Source organism: Schistocerca americana, chromosome 5, assembly GCF_021461395.2.
Source record: "Schistocerca americana isolate TAMUIC-IGC-003095 chromosome 5, iqSchAmer2.1, whole genome shotgun sequence".
Classification (NCBI taxonomy): domain Eukaryota; kingdom Metazoa; phylum Arthropoda; class Insecta; order Orthoptera; family Acrididae; genus Schistocerca; species Schistocerca americana.
This window is the reverse complement of record NC_060123.1, coordinates 719,487,087-719,502,193: the sequence shown is the minus strand read 5'-3', so window position 1 is coordinate 719,502,193 and position 15,107 is coordinate 719,487,087. Positions and strand designations below refer to the sequence as shown.

The 15,107-nt window shown below is 39.2% G+C and overlaps 1 protein-coding gene across 1 annotated transcript in view; it reads left to right on the top strand.

The window, feature by feature from the left end:
* The window catches only part of LOC124616658 (hypermethylated in cancer 1 protein-like), a 410,590-nt gene that overhangs the window by 54,491 nt on the left and 340,992 nt on the right, over positions 1–15,107 (top strand). Inside the window, exons 3-4 of the mRNA XM_047144986.1 lie at positions 3,565–3,633; positions 3,941–4,024. Coding sequence (XP_047000942.1) covers positions 3,565–3,633; positions 3,941–4,024 — 153 coding nt within the window. The remainder of the gene's footprint in view (positions 1–3,564; positions 3,634–3,940; positions 4,025–15,107) is intronic.

Here is a 15,107-nt window from a genome sequence, read left to right as displayed (position 1 = left end):
CTCTTACAGTATTATCTGAATGTTCTCAATAAAGTAAAGTCCTCTCTGTAGCAGTACATGAAACTACCATGTCCTCTGAATCATTTTCTGTATCAGGAACCTGACTTTGAAACAATATTCCTCAAAATATTAGAGAAATTTGTTGCTCACAACACCCGATAGCTCACAAATGTGCAGCTTTTCACTCAGTGGTACACTGTCTCATATCTGACCCCATGTCCACAGACGATTTTAAAGCAGAGTTGGATACAATAAAATCTATTGCCACAGCATGGTTACAGTCCAGTCTTTATTGACTACACCTTTCGTAGGAAACAAAAACGGAAAATTAAACCCCTCCTCTATGCCCCATCTGCTGCCGTATCCCCTGTCTGCAACAAATGGTGTACATTACCATATCTAGGAGAGGTACCGTGGCTTGTAGCCAAAGCACTGGAAGCCTGCAAGTACAGGCTTTCGTACTATGTTAACACTTTAACGTCCGCACGTCTCATACAAATTTATTTGCTTGGTGCACGCAGCGCTAAGTCGGATTACTTGGCTTGTCGCTGGCCGCTTGCCACCTTTCTGTTGATGACAAACTTCAAACACATTGACTTTTGCGCGCTTTAATTTTCCAGAAATCCTTTATTTTGCCAAATAGTTCTACAAACTCGAATTTTCTTCTCAAGTAACTTCTCTGCAAGTTCTACACTGTTATAATAATTATCCATGCAGAGGTGATGCCATTTTCCATCAGAAGGTGTCAATAGTTCCGTCACTGCTTTTGCTAAGGGCTGTCCAGCGCCAGAATATATCTTGAATGAGGAAATGTATACCATACTCGAATCACACAGCATCCGAATGAGTATGTCGTATTTCGTAATTTTCGACAGATTGTAAACTTTTAAAATTTAAACGTCCATGCCATGGTATCATTCCTTCATCAATTGAGATGTTTTGACTTAGATTAAATGTTTCTTTAAACTTTTTGAAAACTAATCAATTAAGAGTTGCACTTTGATAAGCCGGTCGGCATTATCCAGTTTATTGTAGCTGTCAGAAAACTGTAAAAATGATATTTGTCTGAATCAGTTGCAGGACATCGTTTTGCAAAATATCAGTGTGTCTATCAACGGATTTGTTGACCAATAATCATTGATCATTGCTTTGCTTTCAATTCCCATAAGGATAGCAAGCCCAAACCATTTTCTAAGTTCGCATCCCGTAACATCGACAAATTTGGCATTTTTTAAAATCCAGTTTCCTCCCATTGCAATTTTGACTGTAGTACTTTTTGGTTTCGTTGCTAATATATTCAAATAGATCATTCCCAATATATAATTTTATGATATCCTCAACGCTCTGTGTATCTTTGGGAAATATGATTGGACTCGGGGATCTTTCAAATTTGTTATTGGTCCTCGCTAAATCAAAGTCTGACCACTGTGCACTGTCTTCTTCATCTGATTCAGCTGAATCAGTTGGTAAATTCTTCTTGGACACATTTCACTATCTTCCTACAATTCTGCTTCATTTTCATTTTTTTTATATCCAATGTCTTCTTCCCAATCGGACAAGTTGTCCGGTATGTCAGACAAGATGTCCACGCATTCATTATAAATAATCCTATTGTCTCTTTCATCCACCATGATGAAAGGGCACAAGTACTTATAAAAACAAAACACTTGTTGACATGTGTAACTTAATATTACCTAAACAAAACACCAACAGAATGCAAAAGATACTAACGTACTGTCGCCAGCCACTGCGCGATACTATGCTCATGACACCACTCTGGTGTCGCCGGCCGCTGAGTGATACTACGCAGACACCACTGTGGTGTCGCCGGCCGCTGAGTGATACTACGCAGACACCACTGTGGTGTCGCCGGGCGTTGACCGCTATTTCACGCACGACACCACTGTGGTGTTGCCGGACGGCATAGTGTTTAAGATGCAGTTGTTAGCCAACAGTGGGATATACAAAATTACCTGTTCTGACTGTGACGAGTTTTACATTGGTCAGTCAGTCAGAGGCATATCAACTAGGCCGGGTGAACACGAGCGCTACTGGAGGTTGCAAAATTCTGACTCCACATTTGCTGAGCATGTGCTGAGTGAGGGTCACAACTACCAGTCATACTACGATGGCCTTCACTTAGCGAACAAAGGCCGTAAACTCAGCCAGCTGGAAGCCCAGGAAATTAACAAACATCTAGCTTAAAGTCCTGATCTAATCCTAAATGACCGGACAAAGCTCTCCCAAATTTCACACAATCACCTCTGTTTTTCATTACTTCCCACACTGTCTGCTCCTACATATTCCCATTTTCCTGTATTCATTAAGTTCTTTCATTTTATTGAAATTGTCTATGTTATCCGATAAACTATAGTTTCAATTCCAGAATGAGATTTTCACTCTGCAGCGGAGTGTGCACTGTTACAAAACTTTCCTGGCAGATTAAAACTGTGTGCCACCCCGAGACTCAACTCGGGACCTATGCATTTCGTGGGCAAGTGCTCTACCATCTGAGCTACCTAAGCACGACTCACGCCCCGTCCTCACAGCTTTTCTTCCGCCAGTACCTTGTCTCCTACTTTCCAAACTTCACAGAAGCTCTTCTGCAAACCTAGCAGAAGTATCACTCCTGGAAGAAAGGTAGAGCACTTGTCCATGTCTGTAGTACAAACTAAATTATGTACACAGACAGTTCATCTGTGCTGGGAATTGAGAATTGTGATGATTTTTTCCTGTTGTTGACACTGATACTGGCAAAATATCAATCCCAGGAATTTCGAAACTTTCAAGAATGATTTGCTTTTAATTTTGAACTCTGATGACGAATGACAAAAGAAATATTTTTTGTGTGTGTGATATATTTACAGGTTACCTATTTTTGGACTTTCTTCCTTTATTTTTACTGCTTCTTGCCAAATTTCAGTATTATAGATTAACAGAAAGTACCCTCTAGGTTTTGGTAAGCGAGTTCAGAAGTATCAAAATATTTGACATAAATGGCTGCCTGTAGCTTTTGATTGCATCAATTTAGAAGCTACAACTTTTTACACCTCCGAGGGACCGTAGATCGTAGTATGTGACACGAATTTCAACTTGGTACATCTGTTCCTGAGAAAATGGGTATTTGACAGACAGATAGATTGACAATAAAGTAATCTCACAAGGGTTCTGTTGATACTGATTGAGGTACGGGACCCTAATGAGGCCCTAATGTGTTCAGACTAAATAAGCCATAAATAAATAACACTGTACCTTAATGGGCAGTGTGTGAATGTGCCTAGAATGGAAATACACAGCTGTAGCTTTTGGTCCTTTGTTATTTTGATTTAAGTACAAGTCACACTTCATTGATTGCTCTCATTACTCATTACACATCAACATTCCTCACAGGTCTTCAAATGGTAGAGCTGGAGGCAGGTAAGGACATTAGGGAGATTTAGACATGTGTGTAAAGGGGGCGAGGATGTGGTTCGATAATGTAGTCTCATTCTCTGCCCGTATCTGTAGTCATCCTCTTGTGTGCAGTGTCTGAGTATAGCTATAATTTAATTAATTTGTTTGCAGGGTTGGAACAGGATATCAGTGAAGAGAGAAATTCCTGGAGAATCATTTGACAACGAATATGAGATGCAGGTATTGTGCAAATGAAATGGCAATCTTTATAAATCTATTATTTTTATTTTCATGACCAAATAGGGGTGACTAATATTTTGTTATGTAATATTATTTTGACTTCTCTTGTTGTTGTTTTGCTGGTGTTACAGTTACTCTTGTCATTGATGATTTGTTGTAAACCCTATCTTTTATTTTCTTATAGAATTTTTCGACAACATTACAGTGATTTTGTTACTGTGAGCAACCTGTTTCAAAATGAAAGTTCCTTATTGACTTCATCTCTTATGTTTTTGTGTGTTCCTGGCTTACTTGTTTTGTGTTTCAGGAGGCTTGGGAACCCTTGGTTAAGCAGGTGAAGCAGGAGCAGTCACCTATGGACACAGAAATTGGCAATGTGCATGAAGGACAGGTGTGTTGAATCTATGTTTTGAAAAAAGTCATTTTTCATGTATGACACTTTTTTGATTTGGAGCACACATCTCATTCCTCCGGTGATTTCTTGGGCATTATCAAGTTTCCTATTTGTTTCTTTAATAAATTTCCCAGAAATTAATTAAAGTAGTAACAAACTTAGATTTCAGCAAAGATATCCGTAACGAGTCCCTTGCCAACTTTGTACAGTATGTGCTTGCTTAATCATTATCTGTGAAGGCACATTTCTTACTATGAAAGTGAAACTTTTATGGTGTCGTGTCACATTCATAAAGAAGAATGTATCTTTGATCTGCTCAACTGCATAGTGTACAAATAGTCTCTGTCTCTCTCTCTCTCTCTCACACACACACACACACACACACACACACACACACACACACACAAAACCACAGGCAACTGTAGAACTCCTCAGCTGGGTAAACAGACTTGAAAGGTCTCTCCTAGTAGTGTTGTAGAGCAGATCTTTATTTGTTGTTTGAGTTCCACGTGGTCATATTTTTATTTGTAACCGATTGGTCACTTGTACTCCCTGCGTAGTCATTCAGAAAAGCAGCCTTTTTCCAGTAGTGACAATATTTTCTTAACTTCTTCTAGACTTACATTCTATTTTATAACTTGGGCAGTCATTGATATGAAAGCACTTATGTGTGTTTCATTTTGGTGTGATGAGTTATGGATATCTCAATCTCTCAGTGGATGTCATTACTGTTAGCAATGGTCACTTGCAGGAAGTTAATCCTGGAGAATTTCACTGTGTGTTTAATACTAGGAAGTAAGTAGTTGAGTTGCATTAACATGGTGTTGGTCCTTGATCCTGTATATTTTTCCACAGAATAGCACCAGCATATCATCTGCATTTCTCTTATACTAAATGATCTCTGCCATGTATGTGTATTTACTAACAAACTTAAACTAGCTTACGCAAATTCGGTATAGTAACGTACATAAGTCCGCAGAGTATAACCTATTTACAGGAGTGGCAGTTAATAAAAGTCAGTTCCGACTACAGATACATAACTTACGGTTCCTGGGGACAACAGGCTGACTAGTGAAGATTGGCATAGCCCGTAGCTCAGCATATTGACTTTGGTGGCAAAGACATAATTTGTTTAAAATTACTGTATTTAACCGATTATAACATGAAGTTTTTTCCCAAATTCTTCATTTGAAAATACAGGGTCATCTTATGTTTGCAGATTAAATTATTGCTGTTGAGGTCAACATTTTTACATTGTTTACTAGATTAATATTGAGGTTGTCCTACATTTATATTTGGCTATTGATATTTCGTACAACTTTATTTTGAATAGTTTTGAGGGTACAGATCAGCAAATAATGCTTTCATTCAAATAGGCTCCCCCCCCCCCCCCCCCCTCCTCCTCCATAAGTCTGGGGGTTAGAATAGGCCCGATGTACTCCTGCCTGTTGTAAGAGGTGACTAAGAGGAGTCTCAGATATTTTGGCCTTTAGTGATGATCCCCTGTAGAGTTTGACCTCTATTCTTCAAAATATTTCCAAAGAGGAAGCTAGTCAGGGAAGGGGGCCTTACGTGATGCATTGTGTCCTTCAGATGCTGAGACCGTTAGCTTCCTTCATCATTGTGGATCTGCAGTTCCACTCATTCTCCAGCCATTGTGCGCGGACACCTTCCTGGGTGCGTTTTCTAATGTTTTAATGACACAAGGAGCGGTGCGACATTGGATTGCATTCACAATTCACACCTCTCTCTCTCGTCAGTTGACTTACGTGGTATGTACAGCCGGTCTTCTTCTGTGGATAGCCGGCTACGTCCATCTTCAAAAACTTCTTCTCCGAAGAATACTACTGGTTAACGGAATTTATCAGTCTCTCTCTCTCTCTCTCACACACACACACACACACACACACACACACACATACACACAGAATACTTTTAGCTTCATCTTGGTATATTTCAGCTGCCACAAAGAACAACTTCACCACTTCTCACATAAATATTCGAATGGTTGCAAGTCAACCGATTCTTCTAGCATTAGACTCGATTAAATGCATTTACAATAGTGTAGCAAGACCAACACGTGAAGTACAATTAACCATTTTTTCAACTGTTCTTCTTTTTTCTTGTTACAATAACCAATGATATAAAACACCATAAGATACATAAACACTCCTTGTCCTTCCAATATGACTTCCGTGGTGCAAGCGACAAACACTTGTCAACGCCGTTCGACCATCGCGCCTACCTTGTGCTCGTGACTCCTTTCCAGCCTGCACACACAGACATATGTCGCACAGAATGTACATTCTCTCACACTCATTTTTAAAATGTGTTCGAGACTGTAGAAGGATGAATGGTACTAGGATGTACACGGAAATTCTCGAAGCACTACAGATGCCTCCCTTCAGCTCAAACGCGCGATATTTTATACATACTGCGGTGGCCCGGTGTAATGTTAAGCTCTCTCTATACAGCTTAAGCATTTTCGTGGACTTACTTGTTGAAGAATGCTGGTTCTGCTTTCTTGCAGTGCCGATGTCATCTGCTAGCACCGGATGCTTCTCCGAAGATTTCACTGCTAGGAAGTGGAAATTTTCACTCTCTCGCTCTCTCTATTCTTATTTAAAAATTATACTACTCTTGGAATATCATTCAATGCACCATAACATATTTATTTCTACTTTGTACAAAAAAACAACTAAACTTTATGACGTAAGCCTGCACATTAGCGGCCACCCAGAATCAGTTAAATACACATTTTTGAACACAATTAATACATAAGCTTTTATCGTGGCTGACTATCCACGTCCAGTCCACGTACTCTCAACAGCAGTTCAACGTCTAATAAATAGTCCTATTTCAAGTCTCTCCATTTGTTTTTTAACAATACAATGCTACATTACTCTTTGCAGCCGGCCACAGAGCTTCCGGACCGTATTTGCTTATTCTTGGCAGGTTGTGCTGAACATTTGCCAGTGCCGATGAATTATCTCCCTTCTCCCTTCCAGTTTCGCCTGCACAAACAATAAATGGGTGCAGTATCCCATGCTCATCCTTATGCCTTGCTTTAAAATAATGCAGGTTCGAAACGACTGGAACACAAGTGCTTCCAGACTTTCGTAAAATTCTTGAGGGCACTACATATCCCTCCCCATAGCTTGAACACTCGTTATTTTTCACACAACATATATTTTAATAATTTTTTCGTACCACTTATCTTGTTACTTTGTACTACATAAAAACATTAGGTTCAAAAACTCCTCCATCTCCGGTATTTCATTAAGCTGTTGGTAATATCTTTCATAGACATAGTGGGATGATAAACTAAAAGTACAACAAGTATTAGCTATTTCCAATAGATTTATCTACTCTTGCTTCCTGGATTGAGCCAAAATAAATCCCTCTCCTTAGCCAGTTTCAAAGTTCAGGTGTTATTCTGAGTAGAGTCTTTACTTTTTTTTTTTAAGAAGATATTGCAGTGATAACCACCAGTTTTCCAGGTCTGAAAAAAAAAAAAAAATTAGTTGTACTGGGGGTTTTCTCTTTTTCTATCTCCTCGCGCAGGACTCGTCTTTTCTATTTAAAAAATTTTAGAATTCAAATGTACCAGTAGAAACTTTCCACTACAATCTCAGGCCACTATACCGCCCTTTCCCTTTGGGTTCCATTCTACGTAAGCGTTGATACTATGAAAATGTTTTCTTCCTCACCCTTCCCCAGGATCCCCTTCCATTTATACTAAACTATGGTACAGGTCAATCCACTTTTTGGTGCCCCGCCCGCACAGTATAGGTCAGCCTCCTCTGGGTCTGCCTACCTGCCTCTCTTTCTCTCATTTCATCTGTATCGGATGCGCCCTCCCTATCTTCTCTAACAATGATTCATAGTCTGGCCTCTTTCGCACTCCTCTGCCCACTATTTTATTTAAAATTTCCTGGTACAATTTCTATCTACCTCTCCTTTCCTCCTCCTGAGTCCTTCAGCCTACCTGCTTAAATTCTTTGCTTGTTCATTGCTTACAGCTCACTTATATAGCCTTAATGACTAAACATGTTTCGTCCATGGTTGTAACTTTATTTCTTTTCTTCGGGCTATTCGGTCTGCACAGTCCTATTATTCATCAGGAACTTATTTGACTCGATACCTCTGGCTTAATATATATTTCTTTTTATCTTTGTACTACTATAGCTATGAACACAGGTGGATATACACTTCATCCCCCCTTGTTCCTTTAGCTTAAGCTCACTACGCCATTTCACTTGAGATGTGCAACCGTCATTACTTAGCACATGTGCTAGAGCCCTTCCTGAGCATTACTTCCCCCCTTATCTGTGACGGTTGTTACATCTCCCTGTGTATTACTTGTCTGCGTCTTTGTATTTAATTGTTTGAGCGTGGAAGTGTGATCATGCATCCTGATTCTTCAGCTCACTAAGGTTCTTAGTTGAAGATTTATAGAAATCATGGAAAAGAGAATGACTTCAGTGATAGAAGTATATGAATGTGGACAGAGGGAAAGATAGATTGGTACTCTTAGGAGAAGTAAGAAAGGAAATAAAAGAATTGGTTGCTAAGATCGAAGAAAGAAAGAAGACAGCTCCAAAGACAGGAAACCCTTCCCACCCCCTTCCCCAGGATCCCCACTTTGCCAGTACTTAAGTGAGAAGCCAAAGGAGATATGATGTTCGGCATCTCCTGCAGAACGGGCATTCTCACAGTCACCTTTGAAGTCCCGAAGAAAAGATCTTAGCAACTCCTATGGAACGGCAAATGATGAAGAACCAGGGTTGTATGAAGGGTGTGGTGTGTAGGTCGTGTCTGTGCCTATGCTACCCACCCCTTTCAAAAATAGATATAAACCCTCCCCAATCACATCACACTTTACAAAATATATAAAACATTCTCTAAAAATAGAAATTATATACACTATAATCAAATAGTTATTCAGTTAGTCACATCACTCTATATTTCCTACACATGTTCAGTTTATGTCATCTAGGTATCATTCTTCCTAAACAGTACCATCATATTATATCTCCTGTTAGAATGTTACCCTGTTAGTTTTATCTCATGCTTAGAGATTACTGTTTATTATGACTCCTTAAATTAGTCATAATCATGTAGTTATAATTGGTCTCTTTTAACACTAATATGGTAGGATAGCTTAAGGGCTCTAAATAGATTACAGGATAGTCGAAGATTTGAAGGGAGTTCGGTGTAGGAAAACTAATGTGGAAGCAACCCCGAACCCAACTCGGGAACCGGCGGACGTCACTCTGCCCGTTGACACAGAACGTCAACGTCCCTGGGGGTTTTGTACATATCGTTTTATATCCTTAACATTATACATTCCCTTTTCCTCTCCTGTCACAGGATCTACTAAATATAGGTTTTTTTTCGTGTACTATTGATTGAATACGATAAGGTCCTATGTATTTCAGAAAAAATTTGTGTGTTTCTTTTTTCAGTGCTGCACTTCGAAGGTGTTGTTTTACTAATACTAAGTCATCTATGAGGTATTCTGGGTCAGTTGCGGTTGCATTGTATTTATATACCCTTTAAAATTAAAAGGAAGGTCAGTGTTGGCCGTAATATTGATGTTTTATTGATGGCAGAATCGATTTTCGATCACATAGTGATCATCTTCAGTGCTAATATGTACAAATTAAACTCAGACACTGGTATCAAGATATCAATAACCAAAACTGAGAAGCGATCACAATAACTGAAAGCTCAAAAGTTTGTTATTGTAATCTCTTCTCAGTTTTGGTTATTGGTAACTTGATACCAGTGTCTGAGTTTAATTTGTACATATCAGCACTGAATATGATCACTATGTGATCGAAAATCGATTCTGCCACCAATAAAACATCAATATTACGATCAATGCTGACCTTCCTTTTAATTTAACATATATGATCATTGTGCACACAGCACTCCATGGAGTCGCCAATAAATATCTACCCTTCGTTGGGCGCTCCTATGTAAGTTTCTACCAACTCTTTCCTGAATTGCTTGGTGATCAGTAGCTTTTTGCTCCGGCCACGAAAACACTTAATTAGAGGTTCTCCTATAAATGGCTTGTCAATGGCTTCTACAGGCATCATTCCTGTAGACAAATGCGGTAGTTCGTTTAGAATAAGCTCAAAATCTTTAATTCTTTCCGCCCATGAGGTATGAGTGTTGTGGCAATAAGTGCGGCACAACCTACCAATCTCTTTCATTACTCTTTCACAAGGGTTCGAAGATGGATTATAGTTGGATATTAAAATGTGTCATATATTTTCCCAGACTAAAAATTCCTTAACGTCATGGCTGGTAAACTGGGGTCCATTATCAGAAAGAAAACACCTCGGTTTACTTGTAGCTATAAAATATTCTTGCAAACACTTGGTCAGGGTTTGTGCATTAGCCTTCTTAATAGGATACAGTCTTGCATATTTCGACCAACATTCTATAATTACTAATATATAAGCCACGCCTCCCTTGCCCTTGGGTATGGGTCCAGAAAAATCGGCAGCTGTGAGGTCATGTAATGCTTTACGAATAATCTGATACACCTTATACTTTACATGGCTATTATTCTCCTTAGCTTTCTGACAGATGTCACACATTTTGGGCATCCTTAAATTTAGTTAATAATTCATCTATATTAACCGGACCATCTCTTTTGGTTTCAATATGATGGTTGAGAGTGCGTGCATCTAGCACCAATCTCACTCCACCTGTAGCTTTTTTCACTACTACTAAGGGATTATTATAGACACTCATACTCCTTTCTATTATATCTTGATCGTCATTTTATTAATCTCCTCCACAACCGCTTATTTAAGACTTATAGGTATAGGGTATGGTTTGTTAAAAAACGGAGTCTCGTCCTTAATCTTAAATTTGCAAACATAATCGCTAACGGTACCCGGATTCTCTGAAAATACTGAATGGTATTTAGACAAAATTCTCAGTAAATCTGTTTGCTGTTCAATATCTAACACTTCAGATTCACTTACCTTTTTGTGAAAGTCATCTTGTGGACATGCAGTATTAGTTAACTCTGTCTCTGGAGACAACTGAGCTGACGCAGTTAATTGTAATCTTAAGTGTTCAGATGTTTGTTTATACACATCGCTGTCCGTCACAAACTTAATGCAACGTTTATTCTCGGGTTCCCGCACATAAATGCAGTTCTCGTCGAAATTTAGTATATACGTCTTTATTTATGTCTTCCACTACTAACAAAGGTTGTCGAAATGTCATATCACTTATGCGGCAGTGTGCCAAGGTTTCGTATTTAACAACCTTACTCGTCTTTCCATTTATATTAACTATGTATACCCCAGTTACTGGTAAAATAGGTAAATTACTTTTAGTTTTTAATGTATTAAAGTATTCCTTAGAAATAAGTGATACTTCACTACCAGAATCGATGAATATGTCTACTTTGTGGTTTTCTATCTCCCCTGTTATAATAGGTTGTGGTGGCGTAGTTATTTTTTTTCGTTTCCTCCAGCAGTAGCCACTCCTTGGTAGGTACTTTATGCATAAAGGAAACCTGTACCCTCTTATTTAGGCCTTTCAATGTATTTCTATGACCTGGGCCCCGGCCCTGGGTCCAGATCGCTCCACGTTTTCGTCATGGGTACCAACCACGGGACGATTTCCGTACGTTGGAACAGCATTACCTCCTTTTCCACAGCTGTTGCTGGGCACGAATTCCTGCGTAGTTACCGGACCGAGGTTGGATGTTAATGGTCCTCGTGAGCAACCCCCTCTATTTACATACCTGGCAGGTTGGTGGACTCGGGCAAGATTGGATTCATAATGCTTTGACTGATTGTTCGGATTTTCTTGTGCTTGCAAGTTCTCGTTCCTGTCTTAATTGATTGCATTGAGTGCATCTACAAAGGATAACAGTTCCTCCACTGTTTTCCACCCACTGCATAGAATATCTTTTCTAGCATGAGTAGGTAGACGTTTTATTAAAATTCTAACTAATCCCTCATCTTCAATTGGTCGGTCAAAATATTTCGCCCTTGTCAAATGCCAGGCAAAATACTTGCGCATTGCACCCCAGGCATTACTATAGTATTTAGGATCCCACAAATCTTAGATCAACTTCTCTTGTGCACTTGAAGACCAATATTTTTCCTTAAACTTGCTCTGAAAATCTTCCCAGGCTGTGAAGTTTTCAATATTTACTGTGCCTCATTCTGAAGCTTCACGCTCCAAATAACCTACCGCAAACTCTATTTTCTTAGCATCCTCCCAACTTTTAGGTATGGCTTGGTTAAACCGTTTTAAGAAATGGGTGGGGTGTACCTCCCCGTCTGGTTTGAATTTAGGAAACTGTTTCGACAAGCCTGAATTTGATCCCCATTGCAAATTGGTTATCATGTCCTTATTTAATATAATATTTTGGTAATCTGTGCCTTTCTCTAGTTTCTCCTGCATAAGCTTGAATTCTTTCCTCAAAGTTTCTAAGTCTTTTTGGTGTTATCTAAATCGGAAGTTACTATAGGCGAAGAGATAACAACACTTAGTTTCCCTCCTACCTTTCGTCCTATTAATTCTTCTACTTGTTCTTCTAAGCCATTCAAATTTATAAGCTCTGCAGTCATTAACTTTTCTTTGAAGTTCTGTTCTACGGTTTCCACCCGTGATTAGACCCCTGAAATTTGCACCTGTCCTAGGGGGAGCAACTTATCTTGTTTCTGGACATTGGTTTTTAGCGTAGTTAATTCTCGTTCTACCACATCAAATGTAACATTACATACATTTTTCAAAGAGTCGTATTTTTCGTTAAATTGTGTTTCCAAATTACTACATTTACAGTCTACATCATATTCTGATTTTTGATCTAACCCTTTCAGATGAGCTTCATTTCTTTGTTCTAAATCCTTAAATAAAATATTTGTCTGTTCACTCAAGGAATCGGACAATTCTTTTTTCAATCCTTTTTTCCATTTGTGTTTTGCAAATCTAACTTAGAGTTTAATTCTGCCTTCAGTTCGTCTGTTTTGTGTTCTGTGATTCAAACTGCACTTTGATAAACCTCATTAAGTTGCCTAAATCTGGCCCCTGTTTTTCAATTCCCATAGGCCCAACAGACTCTACGGATTAATGTTCTTTTTCCATTGTCTTTTGTTTTGGCTTTAATCTAGTTATCATTAAAAGTACACTCACTTATTTCCACAACCTCCACACTTCACAAACAATCAAAGGTTAGTAGTAGCTCACCCGGCGTTGGTGGAAGGTGGCGTCGGCACTGGTGTAAGGTGGCGCCAGCGTCGATGGACGGCGGCGCCAGCATAGGTGGACGACGGCGTCGGCTTTTGTGGACGGCTGTGTCGGCGTTGGTGTGATGCGATATCAGCGTTGGTGGACGGCGGCGTCAGCGTTGGCGTTGGTGGACGGGGGCGTCAGCGTTGGATGGCGGCGTCGGTGATTTGAGACTAACTGCAGTGTTGTGCGATTTTCTTGATTCCCTTAATCATTTCACTGTTTATCAACACAATATTTCTGGATAAGTATCGTGGAATCACTCTTCAGCCATGCTGTTATCGGTTGCTATGGCAACTCCCAACTGTTTTTTTCCCCCTTTCTTTTTTTTATAGCTTCTTCTTTAATATTTCCCCTTCTTTCTGAGGTTCTTTCTTTACGGTCGCCATGTTCTTGTGGTGGCCCGGTGTAATGTTAAGCTCTCTCTATACAGCTTAAGCGTTTTCTTGGATTTACTTGTTGAAGAATGCTGGTTCTGCTTTCTTGCTGTACCGATGTCTTCTGCTAGCACCGGATGCTTCTCCGAAGATTTCACTGCTAGAAAGGGGAAATTTTCACTCTCTCGCTCTCTCTATTCTTATTTAAAAATTGTGCTACTATTGGAATATCATTCAATGCACCAGAACATATTTATTTCCACTTTGTACAAAAAAAAAAAAAAAAAAAAACTTAACTTTATGACGTAAGCCCGCACATTAGTGGGCACCCAGAATCAGTTAATTACACATTTTTGAACACAATAAATACATAAGCTTTTATCGTGGCTGACTATCCACGTCCAGTCCACGTACTCTCAACAGCAGTTCAGCGTCTAATAAACAGTCACTATTTCAAGTCTCTCCATTTGTTTTTTAACAATACAATGCTACATTACTCTTTGCAGCCGGCCACGGAGCTTCTGGGCCGTATTTGCTTATTCTTGGTAGGTCGCGCTGAACACTTGCCAACGCCAACGAATTATCTCCCTTCCAGTTTTGCCTGCACAAACAATAAATGGGTGCAGTATCCCATGCTCATTCTTACGCCCTACTTTAAAATAACGCTTGTTCGAAACAGCTGGAACACGAGTGTCTCCAGACTTTCGTAAAATTCTGGGGGCACCACAATACTCATTATGTACATTACTATTACAAATAACAATAATTCATATTTCAAAAGTATGCAGTCCACTTTTTCTTATTAATTAACTGTGTATAACCCTATTATTTACTATTTAGTTTTTTTAACTATAAAACGGGAGTATTTCACTGAATGGTGGAGTCAATTCTTTTATAACTAGGAGTCGTGGCGCATGGTTTCCAGTCGTGATCTCCAGGTGTTCACTTGAGTATTTTACTCTTTATTCTAATTCTTTGTACTGCTTCTTTAGTACGTAATAGCCTCATTAATTATAGGCTGTTTGTAGTTTGGAGGATCTATAGGCAGATGAAAGTGTTCTTCTCAACACTTGTAAACTCACATAAAACATAATAATGCTAGTGGAATATAGAAATCAAACTCACCAGAATAATTCCTATTAACTGTGTGACTTCTGTCACGATACTGTCCTTTTCCCCTAGGATCAGTACCTACCGATAGGTACGCCCCTTTATAACAAATCCCTGTTCTTCAGGCCACAGGTCATCCTATCCCTACGTAGGTACGCCTGCCCTATATCCTTAGCAAATGCTGTGTATGGCCCCCTTATCCTTTACGAGTAGGCCTCATGGTTCGTTTCCCTAGTATACATATTATATATTTCCTGGAAAAAATAAAAATCTATTTCACACTCACTTCTTAATACTTCCTAGAATTGTCCTCTACT